We start from the raw sequence: 22334 nt of genomic DNA, 5'->3' as shown, positions 1-22334 counted from the left end.
AACTTTTAAAAATGGTTTTAATATATGTTTAATTTGATTAATGAAAGGTTAGTTTTGGCATTACGAAAAATATTATACTATAGGGACAACTTAGTGACGGTATTATACTAAGGGGACAACCATCCTAAATTTTTGTTCTGTTTTGGCAATTTTCTCTAAAAAAATCTAATACACACTAGTATAAAATTAAATAAAGTTATGAAATAGTTTCAAAGATAAGAGAAAAAAAGTATTTTATAAGATGCATAGAAAAAAACATATTACGTATAAAAGGTCTTTCTAATATCATAGGCTAGCCATAGTCTAGCCATTAGCGAACAATAAAATGGTCCAAAATAAATGTTATATTAATATATAACTAAAAATGAAAAATATAAAAAATCGAGCTTGCAGAAGCATCACTCTTTCATTAGCTGTGCACAATGAAGACCACCAGCCTAGTAGAAAAACTTATAGTACTCTTACACACGAACTTTATATAATCATTCGGGGGCACGTGACCCCGTACCCACCAACGTGGATCCGCCCCTGGTGACATATGTTTGTGGCAACTGGTCTAGATTTAATAAAACTATTAACATTTAATTGGATAATTACTCTCTTCCTATCATTTTAAGTGGTGTTTAAGGATTTTTATTCTCTTTCTTAACAATTGATTTTTATCACTTTATATATTGTGGAATTGCACAATTCTCGTAATCCCATATCACAGGACGTTGGCCTTCTTCGTGTTCAATAATGTGGCTAGGGTTAAGAGGGGATTCCTGGTAATCAGATACAAGCCATCAATACGAAGTTTTACTAAATTAATTGATAAAAAAATAGAACGATGTCCATTTACCATGTAAGAGAGTTTAGAATACATTAATATAAATGTAGAACGTGGTTAGAAATTTTAAACCAACCCTAAAAATTATAGGCTTTCCGTATATTAACCATTTACCGAAAAACTGAATATTTTGTAGGGGTTAACACATAGATTTTGAGAAAAATTCAAAAAATAAGATAATATTGTTTTAATGAATAGTTGTATCATGAACTAACATATGATGATGGTCAGAGAGATTCAGAACCTTTGTTGCCTCCGTTTCTCTAGAATATGGATTTTTATTGTGGTTTGTCCATTGATTTAGGGAGCATATGAAGTTTTACTAAACTAATTGATAAAAAAATAGAACGACGCTCATTTACCATGAAGAGAGTTTCAAATACATTAGTAAAAATGTTGAATGTGGTTAGAAGTCTTAAAACAACACTAAAAATTAAAGGCTTTAGTAAATTAACCATTTACCGAAAAACCTAATATTTTGTAGGGGTTAACACATAGATTTTCAAAATAATTAAAAAAATATGTAAAAATTGTTTTAATGCATATTTGTATCATGAAATAACATATGATGATGGTCAGAGAGGTTTGGAACCATTTTATGTCTTCGTTTTTCAAAAATAGCGATTTTATTGTGGTTTGTCAACTGATTTACGGAGCATATGAAGTTTTACTATATTAATTGATAAAAAAAAACGACGCTCATTTACCATGTAAAAGAGTTTAGAATACATTAATACAAATATAGAATATGGTTATAAATTTTAAAACAACACTAAAAATTATAGGCTTCAGTATATTAACCATTTACCGAAAAACTGAATATTTTGTAGGGGTTAACATATAGATTTTGAGAAAAATTTAAAAAATATGATAATATTGTTTTAATGAATATTTGTATCATGAAATAACATCTGATGATGGTCAGAGAGGTTTGAAACATTTTTTCTCTTCTTTTCTCTAAAATAGCGATTTTATCGTGGTTTGTCAACTGATTTAGGGAGCATATGAAGTTTTACTAAATTAATTGATTAAAAAATAGAATGATGCCAATATACCATGAAAGAGAGTTTAGAATACATTAATACAAATATATAATGTGGTAAGAAATTTTAAAACAACCCTAAAATTATAGGCTTTAGTATATTAACTATTTACCGAAAAACTAAATATTTTGTAGGGGTACACGTATATTTTGAGAAAAATTAAAAAGTTTTGAAAATATTGTTTTAATGCATAGTTGTATCATGAAATAACATATGATGATGGTCAGAGAGGTTTAGAACCTTTTAGCTCTTCTTTTCTCTAAAACATCGATTTTATTGTGGTTTATCCACTGATATAGGGAGCATATGAAGTTTTACTAAATTAATTGATAAAAATAAAATAGAACGACACCCATTTAACATGTAAGAGAGTTTAGAATACATTAATACAAATGTAGAATGCGTTTACAAATTTTAAAACAACCCTAAAATTATAGGCTTCAGTATATTAACAATTTACCGAAAAATTGAATATTTTGTAAGGGTTAACACATAGATTTTGAGAAAAGTTCAAAATATGATAATATTATTTAATGAATAGTTTGTATTATGAACAAACATATAATGATGGCCAGAAGGTTTGGAACCTTTGTTGTCTCCGTTTCCCTAGAATGTGGATTTTATTGTGGTTTGTCCACTGATTTAGGAATCATATGAAGTTTTACTAAATTAATTGATAAAAAATAGAACAAGGCTCATTTACCATATAAGAGAGTTTAGAATACATTAATACAAATCTATAATGTGGTTACAAGTTTTAAACAACACTAAAAAATTATAGGCTTTAGTATATTAACCATTTACCGAAAAACTGATTATTTTGTAGGGGGTTGGTTAACACATAGATTTTGAGAAAAATTAAAAAAATATGATAATATTGTTTTAATGAATAGTTGTATCATGAGCTAACATATGATGATGGTCAGAGAGGTTTGAAATATTTGTTGTCTCTGTTTCTCTAGAATATGAATTTTATTGTGGTTTGTCCACTCATTTAGGGAGCATACGAAGTTTTACTAAATTAATTGATAAAAAATAGAACGAGACCCCTTTACCATAAAAGAGAGTTTAAAATACATTAATACAAATGTAGAATGTGGTTACAATTTAAAAAAAAAAAACTAAAAATCATAGGCTTCAGTATATTAACCATTTACCGAAAAACTGAATATTTTGTAGGGGTTAACACATAGATTTTGAGAAAAAAGTCAAAAAAATATGACAATATTATTTTAATGCATAGTTGTATCATGAGGTAAGATATAATGATAGTGAGAGAGGTTTGGAACGTTTTTCTCTTCTTTTGTCTAAAACATCTATTTTATTGTGGTTTGTCCACTAACATAGGGAGCATATAAAATTTTAATAAAATTAACTGATAAAAATTAGAACGACGCCTATTTACCATATAATAGAGTTTATAATACATTAATACAAATGTAAAATGTGATTAGAAATTTTAAAACAACACTAAAAATTATAGGCTTCAGTATATTAACCATTTACCAAAAAACTGAATATTTTGTAGGGGTTAGTTAACATATAGATTTTGAGAAAAATTCAAAAGATTGGACAATATTGTTTTAATGCATAGTTGTATCATGAAATAATATATGATGATGGTCAGAGAGGTTTGAAACCTTTTTTTTGTCTTCGTTCCTCTAAAATAGCGATTTTTTTTTTTGTAGTTTGTCAACTGATTTACGGAGCATATGAAGTTTTACTAAATTAATTGATAAAAAAATAAAATGACGCCCATTTACCATGTAAGAGAGTTTAGAATACATTAATACAAATGTAGAATGTGGTTAGCAGTTTTAAACAATACTAAAAATTATAGGTTTCAGAATATTAACCCTTTACCGAAAAACTGAATATTTTGTAGTGGTTAACACATAGATTTTGAGAAAAATTCAAAAAATATGGTAATATTGTTTTAATGCATAGTTGTATCATGAACTAACATATGATGATGCCCAGAGAGGTTTGGAACCTTTGTTGTCTCCGTATCACTAGAATAAGGATTTTATTGTTGTTTGTCAACTGATTTAGGGAACATATGAAGGTTTACTATATTAATTGATAAAAAAATAGAACGACGCCAATTTACCATGTAAAAAAGTTTAGAATACATTAATACAAATATAGAATGTGATTAGAAATTTTAAAATAACTCTAAAAATTTTAGGCTTCGGTATATTAATCATTTACCGAAAAACTAAATATTTTGTACGGTTAACACATAGATTTTAAGAAAAATTCAAAAAATATGACAATATTGTTTTAGTGCATATTTGTATCATGAAATAATATATGATGTTGGTGAGAGAGGTTTGGAACTTTTTTTTTTCTCCTTTTCTTTAAAATAGCAATTTTATTGTGATTTGTCAACTGATTTAGAGAGCATATGAAGTTTTACTAAATTAATTGATTAAAAATAGAACGATGCCCATGTACCATGAAAGATAGTTTAGAATACATTAATACAAATTTAAAATGTGGTAAGAAATTTTAAAACAACCCTAAATATTATAGGCTTCAGTATATTAACCTTTTACCGAAAAACTAATTAATTTGTAGGTGTTAACACATAGATTTTGAGAAAAATTCAAACAATATGACAATATTCTTTTAATGCATAGTTGTATCATGAAATAACATGATAAGATGGGCAGAGAGGTTTGAAACCTTTTTTCTCTTCTTTTCTCTAAAACATTGATTTTATTGTGGTTTGTCCACTGATATAAGGAGCAAGTGAAGTTTTACTAAATTAATTAATATAAAAATAGAACGACGTCCATTTACCATGTAAGAGAGTTTATAATACATTAATAAAAATGTAGAATGTGGTTAGAAGTTTTAAACAACACTAAAAATTATAGGCTTTAGTATATTAACCCTTTACCGAAAAATTGAATATTTTGTAGTGGTTAGCACATAGGTTTTGGGAAAAATTCAAAAAATATGGTAATAATGTTTTAATGTATAGTTGTATCATGAACTAACATATGATTATGGCCAGAGAGGTTTGGAACCTTTGTTGTCTCCGTTTCTCTAGAATAGGGATTTTATTGTTGTTTGTCAACTGATTTATGGAGCATATGAAGTTATACTATATTAATTGATAAAAACAAAGAACAACGCCTATTTACCATAAAAAAAGAGTTTAGAATACATTAATACAAATGTAGGATGTGATTAGAAATTTTAAAACAATACTAAAATTTATAGGCTTCAGTATATTAATCATTTACCGAAAAACTGAATATTTTGTAGGGGTTAACACATAGATTTTGAGAAAAATTCAAAAAATACGGCAATATTGTTTTAATGCATAGTTGTATCATGAAATAACATATGATGATGGTCAGATAGGTTTGGAACCTTTTACTCTTCTTTTCTTTAAAACATTGATTTTATTGTGGTTTGTCCACTAATATAGGGAGCATACGAAGTTTTACTAAATTAATTGATAAAAAAATAGAAGGACGCCCATTTACTATGTAAGAGAGTTTATAATACATTAATAAAAATGTAGAATGTGTTTAGAAATTTTGAACAACACTAAAAATTATAGGCTTTAGTATTTTAACCATTTACCGAAAAACTGAATATTTGTAGTGGTTAACACATAGATTTTGAGAAAAATTCAAAAAATATGGTAATAATGTTTTAATGCATAGTTGTATCATGAACTAACATATGATTATGGCCAGAGAGGTGTGGAACCTTTGTTGTATCTGTTTCTCTAGAATAGGGATTTTATTGTTGTTTGTCAACTGATTTATGGAGAATATGAAGTTTTACTAAATTAACTGATAAAAAAAGAACGACGCCCATTTACCATGAAAAAAGAGTTTAAAATACATTATTTCAAATGTAGAATGTGATTTGAAATTTTAAAACAATACTAAAAATTATAGGCTTCAGTATATTAATCATTTACCAAAAAACTGAATATTTTGTAGGGTTAACACATAGATTCTAAGAAAAATTCAAAAAATATGGCAATATTGTTTTAATGCATAGTTGTATCATGAAATAACATATGATGATGGTCAGAGAGGTTTGGAACCTTTTTTCTCTTCTTTTCTCTAAAACATCGATTTTATTGTGGTTTGTCCACTGATATAGGAAGCATATGAATTTTACTAAATTAATTGATAACAAAATAGAAGGATGCCCATTTACCATGTAAGAGAGTTTAGAATACATTAATACAAATGTAGAATGTGTTTAGAAATTTTAAATAGCACTAAAAATTATAGTCTTCAGTATATTAAGCACATAGATTTTGAGAAAAATTCAAAAAATATGACAATATTGTTTTAATGCATAATTGTATCATAAAATTACATATGATGATGGTCAGAGAGGTTTGAAACCTTTTTTCTCTTCTTTTCTCTAAAACATCTATTTTATTGTGGCTTGTCAACTGATATATGGAGCATATAAAGTTTTACTAAATTAATTGATAAAAAATAGAACGACGCCCATTTACCATGTAAGAGAGTTTAGAAAACATTTATACAAATTTAGAATGTGGTTAAAAGTTTTAAAACAACACTAAAAATTATGGGCTTCAAAATATTAACCCTTTACCGAAAAACTGAATATATTATAGTGGTTAACACATGGATTTTGAGAAAAAATCACAAAATATGGTAATAGCGTTTTAATGCATAGTTGTTTCATGAACTAACATATGATGATGGCCAAAGAGGTTTGAAATCTTTGTTGTCTCTGTTTCTCTAGAATAGGGATTTTATTATGGTTTGTCAACTGATTTAGGGAGCATATGAAGTTTTACTAAATTAATTGATAAAAAAATAGAACGATGCCCATCTACCATGTAAAAGAATTTAGAATACATTAATACAAATGTAGAATGTGATTAAATTTTTTAAAACAATACTAAAAATTATAGGCTTCAGTATATTAATCATTTACCGAAAAACTGAATATTTTTTAGGGGTTAACACAAAAATTTTGAAAAAAATTCAAAAAATATGACAATATTGTTTTAATGCATAGTTGTATCATGAAATAATATATGATGAGGGTCAGAGAGGTTTGAAACTTTTTTTCTCTTCTTTTCTCTAAAATAGCGATTTTATTGTGGTTTATCAACTGATTTAGGGATCATATGTAGTTTTACTAAATTAATTGATTAAAAAATAGAACGATGCCCATGTACCATGAAAGGAGATTTAGAATACATTAATACAAATGTAAAATGTGGTAAGAAATTTTAAAACAACCCTAAAAATTATAGGTTTCAGTATATTAACCATTTACCGAAAAACTAATTAATTTGTAGGGGTTAACGCATAGATTTTGAAATTTTTTTTAAAAATATGACAATATTGTTTTAATGTATAATTGTATCATGAAATAATATTTGATGATGGTCAGAGAGGTTTGGAACCTTTTTTCTCTTCTTTTCTCTAAAGCATCGATTTTGTTGTGGTTTGTCCACTGATATAGGGAGCATATGAAGTTTTACTAAATTAATTGATAAAAAAAAAGAACGACGCCCATTTACGATGTAAGAGAGTCTATAATACATTAATACAAATGTAGAATGTGGTTACAATTATAAACAACACTAAAAGTTATAGGTTTCAGTATATTAACCATTTTACAGAAAAACTGAATATTTTGTAGAGGTTAGTTAACACATAGATTTTAATAAAAATTCAAAAAATATGACAATATTGTTTTAATGCATAGTTGTATCATGAAATAATATATGATGATGGTCAGAAAGGTTTGAAACTTTTTTTCTCTTCTTTTCTCTAAAATAGCGATTTTATTGTGGTTTTTCAACTGATTTAGGGAGCATATAAAGTTTTACTAAATTAATTGATTAAAAAATAGAACGATGCCCATGTCCCATGAAAGAGAGTTTAGAATACATTAACAAATGTAAAATGTGAAAAGAAATTTTAAAACAACCCTAAAAAGTATAGGCTTCAGTATATTAACCATTTACCAAAAAACTAATTAATTTGTAGGGGTTAACGCATAGTTTTGACAAAAAATCAAAAATATGACAATATTTTTTTAATGCATAGTTGTATCATGAAATAACATAAGATGATGGTCAGAGAGGTTTGAAACTTTTTTTTCTCTTCTTTTCTCTAAAACATCGATTTTATTGTGGTTTGCCCACCAATATAGGAAGCATATGAAGTTTAACTAAATTAATTATTAAAAAATAGAACGATGCCCATTTACCATTTAAGAGAGTTTAGAATACATTAATACAAATGTAGAATGTGGTTAGAAGTTTTAAACAACACTAAAACTTATAGGTTTCAGAATATTAACCATTTGCCGAAAAACTGAATATTTTGTAGTGGTTAACACATGAATTTTGAAAAAAATTCAAAAAATATATTAATATCGTTTTAATGCATAGTTGTATCATGAACTAACATATGATGATGGCCACATAGGTTTGGAACCTTTGTTGTCTCCGTTTCTCTAGAATAGGGATTTTATTATGGTTTGGCAGCTGATTTAGGGAGCATATGAAGTTTTACTAAATTAATTGATAAACAAATAGAACGACGCCCATTTACCATGTAAAATAATTTAGAATACATTAATACAAATGTAGAATGTGAATAAATTTTTTAAAACAATACTAAAAATTATAGGCTTCAGTATATTAATCATTTACCGAAAAACCGAATATTTTGTAGGGGTTAACACATAGACTGAATATTTTTTTAATGCATAGTTGTATCATGAAATAACATATGATGATGGTCAGATAGGTTTGGAACCTTTTTTCTCTTCTTTTCTCTAAAACATCGATTTTATTGTGGTTTGTCCACATATATATAGGGAGCATATAAAGTTTTACTAAATTAATTGATAAAAAATAGAGCGACGCCCATTTACCAAGTAAGAGAGTTTAGAAAAAATTAATACAAATTTAGAATGTGGTTAGAAGTTTTAAAACAACACTAAAAATTATGGGCTTCAGTATATTAAGCCTTTACCGAAAAACTGAATATTTTGAGGTGTTAATATACTGAAGCCTATAACTTTTAGTGTTGTATAAAATTTCTAACCACATTCTACACTTGTATTAATGTATTCTAAACTCTCTTAAATGATAAATGGGCGTCGTTCTATTTTAAAACAACACTAAAAGTTATAGGCTTCAGTATGTTAACCTCTACAAAATATTCAGTTTTTTTGGTAAATGGTTAATATACTGAAGCCTATAATTTTTAGTTTTGTTTTAAATATTCTAACCATATTCTAAATTTGTATTAATTTATTCTAAACTCTCTTACATGGTAAATCGGCGTCGTTCTATTTTTTATCAATTAATTTAGTAAAACTTCATATGCTCCATATATATCAGTGGACAAACCACAATAAAATCTTTATTCTAGAGAAAAAGAAACAACAAAGGTTCCAAACCTCTTTGACCATCATCATATGTTAGTTCATGATACAACTATTCATTAAAACAATATTATCATATTTTTGAATTTTTCTCAAAATCTATGCGGTAACCCCTACAAAATATTCAGTTTTTCGGTAAATGGTTAATATACTGAATCCTATAATTTTTAGTGTTGTTTTAAAATTTTCAACTACATTCTACATTTTTATTAATGTATTCTAAACTCTCTTACATGGTAAATGGGCCACGTTATATTTTTTATCGATTAATTTGGTAAAACTTCATATGCTCCCTAAATCAGTGGACAAACAAGAATAAAATCTTTATTCTAGAGAAACGGAGACAACAAAGGTTCCAAACCTCTCTGACCATCATCATATGTTAGTTCATGATACAACTATGCATTAAAACAATATTATCATATTTTTTTAACTTTTCTCCAAATCTATGCGTTAACCCCTTCAAAATATTCAGTTTTTCGGTAAATGGTTAATATACTGAAGCCTATAATTTTTAGTGTTATTTTAAAATTTATAACCACATTCTACATTTGTATTAATGTATTCTAAATTATCTTACATTGTAAATGGGCGTTGTTCTATTTTTTTTTGTATCAATTAATTTAGTAAAACTTCATATGCTCCCTAAATCAGTGGACAAACCATAATAAAATCCATATTCTTGAGAAATGAAGACAACAAAGGTTCCAAACCTCTCTGAACATCATCATATGTTATTTCATGATACAACTATGCTTTAAAAAAATATTGTCATATTTTCAAATTTTTTTCAAAATCTATGTGTTAACCCCTACAAAATATTCAATTTTTAGTGTAAATGGTTAATATACTGAAGCCTATAATTTTTAATGTTGTTTTAAAATTTCAAACCACATTATACAATTGTATTAATTTATTCTTAACTCTCTTACATGGTAAATTGGCGTCGTTCTAGTTTTTTATCAATTAATTTAGTAAAACTTCAAATGCTCCATATATTAGTGGACAAACCACAATAAAATCCTTATTTTAGAGAAATAGAGACAACAAAGGTTCCAAACATCTCTGATCATCATTATATGTTAATTTATGATACAAATATGCATTAAAACAATATTAACATATTATAAATTTTTTTCTCAAAATCTATATGTTAACCCCTACAAAATATTCAGTTTTTCCGTAAATGGTTAATATAATGCACCCATTAATTGTTTGTGTTGTTTTAAAATTTCTAACCACATTCTACATATGTATTAATTTATTCTAAACTTTTTTACATGTTAAATTGGCGTCGTTCTAGTTTTCTATCAATTAATTTAGTAAAACTTCAAATGCTCCGTATATTAGTGGACAAACCACGATAAAATCTCTATTTTAGAGAAATAGAGACACCAAAGGTTCCAAAACTCTCTGACCATCATCATATGTTAGTTCATGATACAACTATGCATTAAAACAATATTATCATATTTTTGAATTTTTCTCAAAATATATGTGTTAACCCCTACAAAATATTCAGTTTTTCGGTAAATGGTTAATATACTGAAGCCTATAATTTTTAGTGTTGTCTTAAAATTTCTAACCACATTCTAAATTTGTATTAATGTATTTTAAACTCTCTTACATGGTAAATCGGTGTCGTTCTATTTTTTATCAATTAATTTAGTAAAACTTCATATGCTCCATATATATCAGTGGATAAACCACAATAAAATCTTTGTTCTAGAGAAAAAGAGACAACAAAGGTTCAAAACCTCTTTGACCATCACCATATGTTAGTTCATGATACAACTACTCATTAAAACAATATTATCATATTTTTAAAATTTTTCTGAAAATCTATGCGTTACCCCTACAAAATATTCAGTTTTTCGGTAAATGGTTAATATACTGAAGACTATAATTTTTAGTATTGTTTTAAAATTTCTAATCACATTTTAAATTTGTATTAATGTATTCTAAATTCTCTTACATGGTAAATGGGCATTGTTCTATTTTTTTATCTATTAATTTAATAAAACTTCATATGCTCCCTAAATCAGTGGACAAACCACAATAAAATCCCTATTCTCGAGAAACGGAGACAACAAATGTTTCAAACCTCTCTGACCATCATCATATGTTAGTTCATGATACAACTATTCATTGAAACAATATTATCATATTTTTTGAATTTTTCTCAAAATATATGTGCTAACCCCTACAAAATATTCAGTTTTTCGGCAAATGGTTAATATACTGAAGCCTATAATTTTTAATGTTGTTTTAAAATTTCTAACTACATTATACATTTGTATTAATTTATTCTAAACTCTCTTACCTGGTAAATTGGCGTCGTTCTAGTTTTTTATCAATTAATTTAGTAAGACTTCAAATGATCCATAAATTAGTGGACAAACCACAATAAATTCCCTATTTTAGAGAAACGGAGACAACAAAAGTTCCAAAACTCTCTGACCATCATAATATGTTAGATCATGATACAACTATGCATTAAAACAATATTTTTATATTTTTGAATTTTTTTTCAAAATATATTTGGTAACCCCTACAAAATATTCCATTTTCGGTAAATGGTTAATATACTGAAGCCCATAATTTTTAGGGTTATTTTAAAATATCTAACCACATTCTAAATTTGTATTAATATATTCTAAATTCTCTTACATGGTAAATGGCCATAGTTCAATTTTTTTTATCAATTAATTTAGTAAAACTTCATATGCTCCATATATATCAGTGGACAAACCACAATAAAATCCCTATTTTAGAGAAACGGAGACAACAAATGTTTCAAATCTCTCTGACCATCATCATATGTTAGTTCATGATACAACTATGCATTAAAACAATATTATCATATTTTTGAATTTTTCTCCAAATCTATGTGTTAACCCTTCAAAATATTCAATTTTTCGGTAAATGGTTAATATACAGAAACCTATAATTTTTAGTGTTATTTTAAAATATCTAACCACATTTTACATTTGTATTAATGTATTCTAAATTCTTTTACATTGTAAATGGGTGTCGTTCTATTTTTTTATCAATCAATTTACTAAAACTTCATATTTCCCTAAATCAGTGGACAAACCACAATAAAATCTTTATTCTAGAGAAACAGAGACAACAAAGGTTCCAAAACTCTCTGACCATCATAATATTTTAGTTCATGATACAACTATTCATTAAAACAATATTATCATATTTTTTGAATTTTTCTCAAAATCTATGTACATTATAGAACAATATTATCATATTATCATACAACTATTCATTAAAACAATATTATCATTAAAACAATATTAGTTCATGATACATCTATGAATTTTTCTCAAAATATTTAGTTTTTCGGTAAATGGTTAATATACTGAAGCCTATAATTTTTAGTGCTGTTTTAAAATTTTCAACCATATTCTACATTTGTATTAATGTATTCTAAACTCTCTTACATGGTAAATGGGATATTTTTGTTATCAATTAATTTAGTAAAACTTCATATGCTCCCTAAATCAGTGGACAAACCACTATAAAATCTAAATTCTAGAGAAACTGAGCCAACAAAGGTTCCAAACCTCTCTGGCCATCATCATATGTTAGTTAATAATACAAACATGCATTAAAACAATATTATCATATTTTAAATTTTTTTTCTTAAAATCTATATGTTAACCCTTACAAAATATTCAGTTTTTCGGTAAATGGTTAATATACTGCACCCTATAATTTTTTGTGTTGTTTTAAAATTTCTAACCACATTATACATTTGTAATAATTTATTCTAAACTCTCTTACATGGTAAATTGGCGTCGTTCTTGTTTTTTATTAATTAATTTAGTAAAACTTTAAATGCTCCATAAATTAGTGGACTAACCACAATAAAATCCATATTTTAGAGAAACGGAGACAACAAATGTTCCAAAACTCTCTGACCATCATAATATGTTGGTGCATGATACAATATGCATTAAAACAGTATTATTGTATTTTGATTTTTTCTCAAAATAGATGTGTTAACCCCTACAAAATATTCCATTTTTTGGTAAATGGTTAATATACTGAAGCCTATAATTTTTAGGGTTGTTTTAAAATTTCTAACCACATTCTAAATTTGTATTAATGTATGCTAAATTCTCTTACATGGTAAATGGGCATCGTTCAATTTTTTTATCAATTAATTTAGTAAAACTTCATATGTTCCCTAAATTAGTGGACAAACCCCAATAAAATCTCTATTCTAGAAAAACGGAGACAGCAAATGTTTCAAACCTATCTGACCATTATCATATGTTAGTACATGATATAACTATTCATTAAAACAATATTATCATACTTTTTGAAATTTTCTCAAAATCTATGTGTTAACCCCTACAAAATATTCAGTTTTTCGGTTAATGGTTAATATACTGAAGCCTAAAATTTTTAGTTTTGTTTTAAAATTTCTAACCACATTCTAAATTTGTATTAATGTATTCTAAACTCTCTTACATTCTAAATCGGCGTCGTTCTATTTTTTATCAATTAATTTAGTAAAATTTCATATGCTCCATATATATCAGTGGACAAACCACAATAAAATCTTTATTCTAGAGAAAAAGAGACAAAAAAGGTTCCAAACCTCTTTGACCATCATCATATGTTAGTTCATGATACAACTATTCATTAAAACAATATTATCATATTTTTTGAATTTTTCTCAAAATCTACGCGTTAAACCCTACAAAATGATCAGTTTTTCGGTAAATGGTTAATATACTGAAGCCTATAATTTTTAGTGTTGTTTTAAAAATTTCAACCACATTCTACATTTGTATTAATGTATTTTAAACTCTCTTACATGGTAAATGGGCTCGTTCTCTTTTTTATCGATTAATTTGGTAAAACTTCATATGCTCCCGAAATTAGTGGACCAACCACAATAAAATCTTTATTCTAGAGAAACGGAGACAACAAAGGTTCCAAACCTCTCTGACCATCATCATATGTTATTTCATGATACAACTATGTATTAAAAAAATATTATCATATTTTTGAATTTTTCTCCAAATCTATGCGTTAACCCCTTCAAAATATTCAGTTTTTCGGTAAATGGTTAATATACTGAAGCCTATAATTTTTAGTGTTATTTTAAATTTTATAACCACATTATACATTTGTATTAATGTATTCTAAATTCTCTTACATTGTAAATGGGCGTCGTTCTATTTTTTTATCAATCAATTTACTAAAACTTCATATGCACGCTAAATCAGTGGACAAACCACAATATAATCTTTATTCTGGAGAAACAGAGAAAACAAAGGTTCCAAAACTCTCTGACCATCATCATATCTTAGTTCATGATACAACTATTCATTAAAACAATATTATCATATTTTTTGAATTTTTCTCAAAATCTATGTGTTAACAACCCCTACAAAATATTCAGTTTTTCGGCAAATGGTTAATATACTGAAGCCTATAATTTTTAGTGATGTTTTTAAATTTTCAACCACATTCTACATTTGTATTAATGTATTCTAAACTCTCTTACATGGTAAATGGGCCTCATTCTATTTTTTTATCAATTAATTTGGTAAAATTTCATATGCTCCCTAAATCATTGGACAAACCACAATAAAATCTTTATTCTAGAGAAACGGAGATAAGAAAGGTTCCAAACCTCTCTGACCATCATCATATGTTAGTTCATGATACAACTATGAATTAAAATAATATTATCATATTTTTTTAATATTTTTCAAAATCAATGTGTTAACAACCCCTACGAAAATATTGAGTTTTCGGTAAATGCTCTATATACTGAAGCCTAAGATATTTAGTGTTGTTTTAAAATTTCTAAACACATTCTACATTTGTATTAATGTATATCAAACTCTCATTCATGGTACATGGGCATCGTTTTAATTTTTTGTCAATTAATTTAGTAAAACTTCTTAACAGTCCCCAAATTGGTGGCCTAACCACTATAAAATCGTTATTTGGTAGAGAAAGGGAGACAACAAAAGTTCCAAACCTCTTTGAACTTCATCATATGTTGGTGAAGATGCAACTATGCATTAAAAGATTATTTTCATATTTTTTAATTTTTCTCAAAATGTATGGGTTAATAACCCTTTACGAAAATATTGAATTTTCGGTAAATGCACTATATACTGAAGCCTATGATCTTTAGTGTTGTTTTAAAATTTCTAAACACATTCTAAATTTGTATTAATGTATATTAAATTCTCATTCATTGTACATGGGCATCGTTTTAATTTTTTGTCAATTAATTTACTAAAACTTCATAACAGTCCCTAAATTGGTGGACTAACCACTATAAAATCGTTATTTGCTAGAGAAACGGACACAACAAAATTTCCAAACCTCTTTGAACTTCATCATATGTTGGGAAAGGATGCAAATATGTATTAAAACAGTATTTTCATATTTTTGATTTTTTCTCTAAATCTATGGGTACCCCTACGAAAATATTAAATTTTCGGTAAATGCCCTATATACTGAAGCCTATGATCTTTAGTGTTGTTTTAAAATTTCTAAACACATTCTACATTTGTATTAATGTATATTAAATTCTCATTCATTGTATATGGACGTCTTTTTAATTTTTTGTCAATTAATATACTAAAACTTTATAACAGTCCCTAAATTGGTGGACTAACCATTATAAAATCGTTATTTGCTAGAGAAAGGGAGACAACAAAAGTTCAAAACCACTTTGAATTTCATCATATGTTGGTGAAGGATGCTCATATGCAATAAAACAGTATTTTCATATTTTTGAATTTTTCTCAAAATCTATGGGTTAACCAGTACGAAAATATTGAATTTTTGGTAAATGCTCTATATACTGAAGTCTATGATCTTTAGTGTGTTTTAAAATTTCTAAACACATTCTACATTTGTATTAATGTATATTAAATTCTCATTCATTGTACATGGGCATCGTTTTATTTTTTTGTCAATTAATTTACTAAAACTTCATAACAGTCCCTAAATTGGTGGACTAACCACTATAAAATCGTTATTTGCTAGAGAAAGGGAGACAACGAAAGTTCAAAACCTTTTTGAACTTCATCATATGTTGGTGAAGGATGCAAATATTCATTAAAACAGTACTTTCATATTTTTGAATTTTTCTCAAAATCTATGGGTTAACCCCTACGAAAATATTGAATTTTCGGTAAATGCACTATATACTGAAGCCTATGATCTTTAGTGTTGTTTTAAAATTTCTAAACACATTCTAAATTTGTATTAATGTATATTAAATTCTCATTCATTGTACATGGGCATCGTTTTAATTTTTTGTCAATTAATTTACTAAAACTTCATAACAGTCCCTAAATTGGTGGACTAACCACTATAAAATCGTTATTTGCTAGAGAAAGGGAGACAACGAAAGTTCAAAACCTTTTGAACTTCATCATATGTTGGTGAAGGATGCAAATATTCATTAAAACAGTACTTTCATATTTTTGAATTTTTCTCAAAATCTATGGGTTAACCACCCCCTACGAAAATATTGAATTTTCGGTAAATGCACTATATAATGAAGCCTATGATCTTTAGTGTTGTTTTAAAATTTCTAAGCAAATTCTACATTTGTATTAATGTATATCAAACTCTCATTTATGGTACATGGGCATCGTTTTCTTTTTTTTGTCAATTAATTTAGTAAAACTTCATAATATTCCCTAAATTGGTGGTCTAACCACTATAAAATCGTTATTTGCTAGAGAAAGGGAGACAACTAAAGTTCCAAACCTCTTTGAACTTCATCATATGTTGGTGAAGGATGCAACTATGCATTAAAAGAGTATTTTCATATTTTTTTAATTTTTCTCAAAATCTATGGGTTCCCTTACGAAAATATTGAATTTTCGGTAAATGCACTATATACTGAAGCCTATGATCTTTAATGCTGTTTTAAAATTTCTAAACACATTCTACATTTGTATTAATGTATATTAAATTCTCATTCATTGTACATGGGAATCGTTTTAATTTTTTGTCAATTAATATTATAAAACTTCATAACAGTCCCTAAATTGGTGGACTAACCACTATAAAATCGTTATTGCTAGAGAAAGGGAGACAAAAAAAGTTCAAAACCTCTTTGAACTTCATCATACGTTGGTGAAAGATGCAAATATGCATTAAACAGTATTTTCATATTTTTTGAATTTTTCTCAAAGTCTATGGGTTAACACCCCTACGAAAATATTGAATTTTCGGTAAATGCTCTATATACTGAAGCCTATGTTCTTTAGTGTTGTTTTAAAATTTCTAAACATATTCTATATTTGTATTAATGTATATTAAATTCTCATTCATTGTACATGGGTATCGTTTTAATTTTTGTCAATTAATTTAGTAAAACTTCATAACAGTCCCTAAATTGGTGGACTAACCACTATAAAATCATTATTTGCTAGATAAAGAGTGACAACAAAAGTTCAAAACCTCTTTGAACTTTTTCATATGTTGGCGAAGGATGCAAATATGTATTAAAACAGTATTTTCATATTTTTGATTTTTTCTCTAAATCTATGGGTACCCCTACGAAAATATTAAATTTTCGGTAAATGCCTATATACTGAAGCCTATGATCTTTAGTGTTGTTTTAAAATTTCTAAACACATTCTACATTTGTATTAATGTATATTAAATTCTCATTCATTGTATATGGACGTTTTTTAATTTTTTGTCAATTAATATACTAAAACTTCATAATAGTCCCTAAATTGGTGAACTAACCACTATAAAATCGTTATTTGCTAGAGAAAGGGAGACAACAAAAGTTCAAAACCTCTTTGAATTTCATCATATGTTGGTGAAGGATGCTCATATGCAATAAAATAGTATTTTCATATTTTTGAATTTTTCTCAAAATCTATGGGTTAACCAGTACGAAAATATTGAATTTTGGTAAATGCTCTATATACTGAAGTCTATGATCTTTAGTGTGTTTTAAAATTTCTAAACACATTCTACATTTGTATTAATGTATATTAAATTCTCATTCATTGTACATGGGCATCGTTTTATTTTTTTGTCAATTATCATAGTAAAACTTCATAACAGTCCCTAAATTGGTGGACTAACCACTATAAAATCATTATTTGCTAGAGAAAGGGAGACAACAAAAGTTCAAAACCTCTTTGAACTTCACCATATGTTGGTTAAGGATGCACATATGCATTAAAACAGTACTTTCATATTTTTGAATTTTTCTCAAAATCTATGGGTTAACCCCTACGAAAATATTGAATTTTCGGTAAATGCACTATATACTGAAGCCTATGATCTTTAGTGTTGTTTTAAAATTTCTAAACACATTCTAAATTTGTATTAATGTATATTAAATTCTCATTCATTGTACATGGGCATCGTTTTAATTTTTGTCAATTAATTTACTAAAACTTCATAACAGTCCCTAAATTGGTGGACTAACCACTATAAAATCGTTATTTGCTAGAGAAAGGGAGACAACGAAAGTTCAAAACCTTTTGAACTTCATCATATGTTGGTGAAGGATGCAAATATTCATTAAAACAGTACTTTCATATTTTGAATTTTTCTCAAAATCTATGGGTTAACCACCCCTACGAAAATATTGAATTTTCGGTAAATGCACTATATAATGAAGCCTATGATCTTTAGTGTTGTTTTAAAATTTCTAAGCAAATTCTACATTTGTATTAATGTATATCAAACTCTCATTTATGGTACATGGGCATCGTTTTCTTTTTTTGTCAATTAATTTAGTAAAACTTCATAACATTCCCTAAATTGGTGGTCTAACCACTATAAAATCGTTATTTGCTAGAGAAAGGGAGACAACTAAAGTTCCAAACCTCTTTGAACTTCATCATATGTTGGTGAAGGATGCAACTATGCATTAAAAGAGTATTTTCATATTTTTTAATTTTTCTCAAAATCTATGGGTTCCCCTACGAAAATATTGAATTTTCGGTAAATGCACTATATACTGAAGCCTATGATCTTTAATGCTGTTTTAAAATTTCTAAACACATTCTACATTTGTATTAATGTATATTAAATTCTCATTCATTGTACATGGGAATCGTTTTAATTTTTTGTCAATTAATATTATAAAACTTCATAACAGTCCCTAAATTGGTGGACTAACCACTATAAAATCGTTATTGCTAGAGAAAGGGAGACAAAAAAAGTTCAAAACCTCTTTGAACTTCATCATACGTTGGTGAAAGATGCAAATATGCATTAAAACAGTATTTTCATATTTTTTGAATTTTTCTCAAAGTCTATGGGTTAACACCCCTACGAAAATATTGAATTTTCGGTAAATGCTCTATATACTGAAGCCTATGTTCTTTAGTGTTGTTTTAAAATTTCTAAACATATTCTATATTTGTATTAATGTATATTAAATTCTCATTCATTGTACATGGGTATCGTTTTAATTTTTTGTCAATTAATTTAGTAAAACTTCATAACAGTCCCTAAATTGGTGGACTAACCACTATAAAATCATTATTTGCTAGATAAAGAGTGACAACAAAAGTTCAAAACCTCTTTGAACTTTTTCATATGTTGGCGAAGGATGCAAATATGTATTAAAACAGTATTTTCATATTTTTGATTTTTTCTCTAAATCTATGGGTACCCCTACGAAAATATTAAATTTTCGGTAAATGCCTATATACTGAAGCCTATGATCTTTAGTGTTGTTTTAAAATTTCTAAACACATTCTACATTTGTATTAATGTATATTAAATTCTCATTCATTGTATATGGACGTTTTTTAATTTTTTGTCAATTAATATACTAAAACTTCATAACAGTCCCTAAATTGGTGAACTAACCACTATAAAATCGTTATTTGCTAGAGAAAGGGAGACAACAAAAGTTCAAAACCTCTTTGAATTTCATCATATGTTGGTGAAGGATGCTCATATGCAATAAAATAGTATTTTCATATTTTTGAATTTTTCTCAAAATCTATGGGTTAACCAGTACGAAAATATTGAATTTTTGGTAAATGCTCTATATACTGAAGTCTATGATCTTTAGTGTGTTTTAAAATTTCTAAACACATTCTACATTTGTATTAATGTATATTAAATTCTCATTCATTGTACATGGGCATCGTTTTATTTTTTTGTCAATTATCATAGTAAAACTTCATAACAGTCCCTAAATTGGTGGACTAACCACTATAAAATCATTATTTGCTAGAGAAAGGGAGACAACAAAAGTTCAAAACCTCTTTGAACTTCACCATATGTTGGTTAAGGATGCACATATGCATTAAAACAGTACTTTCATATTTTTGAATTTTTCTCAAAATCTATGGGTTAACCCCTACGAAAATATTGAATTTTCGGTAAATGCACTATATACTGAAGCCTATGATCTTTAGTGTTGTTTTAAAATTTCTAAACACATTCTAAATTTGTATTAATGTATATTAAATTCTCATTCATTGTACATGGGCATCGTTTTAATTTTTTGTCAATTAATTTACTAAAACTTCATAACAGTCCCTAAATTGGTGGACTAACCACTATAAAATCGTTATTTGCTAGAGAAAGGGAGACAACGAAAGTTCAAAACCTTTTGAACTTCATCATATGTTGGTGAAGGATGCAAATATTCATTAAAACAGTACTTTCATATTTTTGAATTTTTCTCAAAATCTATGGGTTAACCACCCCCTACGAAAATATTGAATTTTCGGTAAATGCACTATATAATGAAGCCTATGATCTTTAGTGTTGTTTTAAAATTTCTAAGCAAATTCTACATTTGTATTAATGTATATCAAACTCTCATTTATGGTACATGGGCATCGTTTTCTTTTTTTTGTCAATTAATTTAGTAAAACTTCATAACATTCCCTAAATTGGTGGTCTAACCACTATAAAATCGTTATTTGCTAGAGAAAGGGAGACAACTAAAGTTCCAAACCTCTTTGAACTTCATCATATGTTGGTGAAGGATGCAACTATGCATTAAAAGAGTATTTTCATATTTTTTAATTTTTCTCAAATCTATGGGTTCCCCTACGAAAATATTGAATTTTCGGTAAATGCACTATATACTGAAGCCTATGATCTTTAATGCTGTTTTAAAATTTCTAAACACATTCTACATTTGTATTAATGTATATTAAATTCTCATTCATTGTACATGGGAATCGTTTTAATTTTTTGTCAATTATATTATAAAACTTCATAACAGTCCCTAAATTGGTGGACTAACCACTATAAAATCGTTATTGCTAGAGAAAGGGAGACAAAAAAGTTCAAAACCTCTTTGAACTTCATCATACGTTGGTGAAAGATGCAAATATGCATTAAAACAGTATTTTCATATTTTTTGAATTTTTCTCAAAGTCTATGGGTTAACACCCCTACGAAAATATTGAATTTTCGGTAAATGCTCTATATACTGAAGCCTATGTTCTTTAGTGTTGTTTTAAAATTTCTAAACATATTCTATATTTGTATTAATGTATATTAAATTCTCATTCATTGTACATGGGTATCGTTTTAATTTTTTGTCAATTAATTTAGTAAAACTTCATAACAGTCCCTAAATTGGTGGACTAACCACTATAAAATCATTATTTGCTAGATAAAGAGTGACAACAAAAGTTCAAAACCTCTTTGAACTTTTTCATATGTTGGCGAAGGATGCAAATATGTATTAAAACAGTATTTTCATATTTTTGATTTTTTCTCTAAATCTATGGGTACCCCTACGAAAATATTAAATTTTCGGTAAATGCCTATATACTGAAGCCTATGATCTTTAGTGTTGTTTTAAAATTTCTAAACACATTCTACATTTGTATTAATGTATATTAAATTCTCATTCATTGTATATGGACGTTTTTTAATTTTTTGTCAGTTAATATACTAAAACTTCATAACAGTCCCTAAATTGGTGAACTAACCACTATAAAATCGTTATTTGCTAGAGAAAGGGAGACAACAAAAGTTCAAAACCTCTTTGAATTTCATCATATGTTGGT

The 22334-nt window shown here is 27.0% G+C and overlaps 1 protein-coding gene across 1 annotated transcript in view; it reads right to left on the bottom strand.

Annotated features, from left to right (window-relative positions):
• Window positions 1-662: 662 nt before the first annotated feature.
• The window catches only part of LOC125585286, a 40645-nt gene continuing 18973 nt past the window's right edge, over window positions 663-22334 (bottom strand). The window contains exon 3 of the mRNA XM_048754064.1: window positions 663-764. Within this exon, the coding sequence (XP_048610021.1) occupies window positions 663-764 (102 nt within the window). The remainder of the gene's footprint in view (window positions 765-22334) is intronic.

Source organism: Brassica napus, chromosome C4 (genome assembly GCF_020379485.1).
Source record: "Brassica napus cultivar Da-Ae chromosome C4, Da-Ae, whole genome shotgun sequence".
NCBI lineage: Eukaryota > Viridiplantae > Streptophyta > Magnoliopsida > Brassicales > Brassicaceae > Brassica > Brassica napus.
Note: the sequence above shows the minus strand (reverse complement) of the source record. Positions and strands in the feature narration are given on the sequence as shown.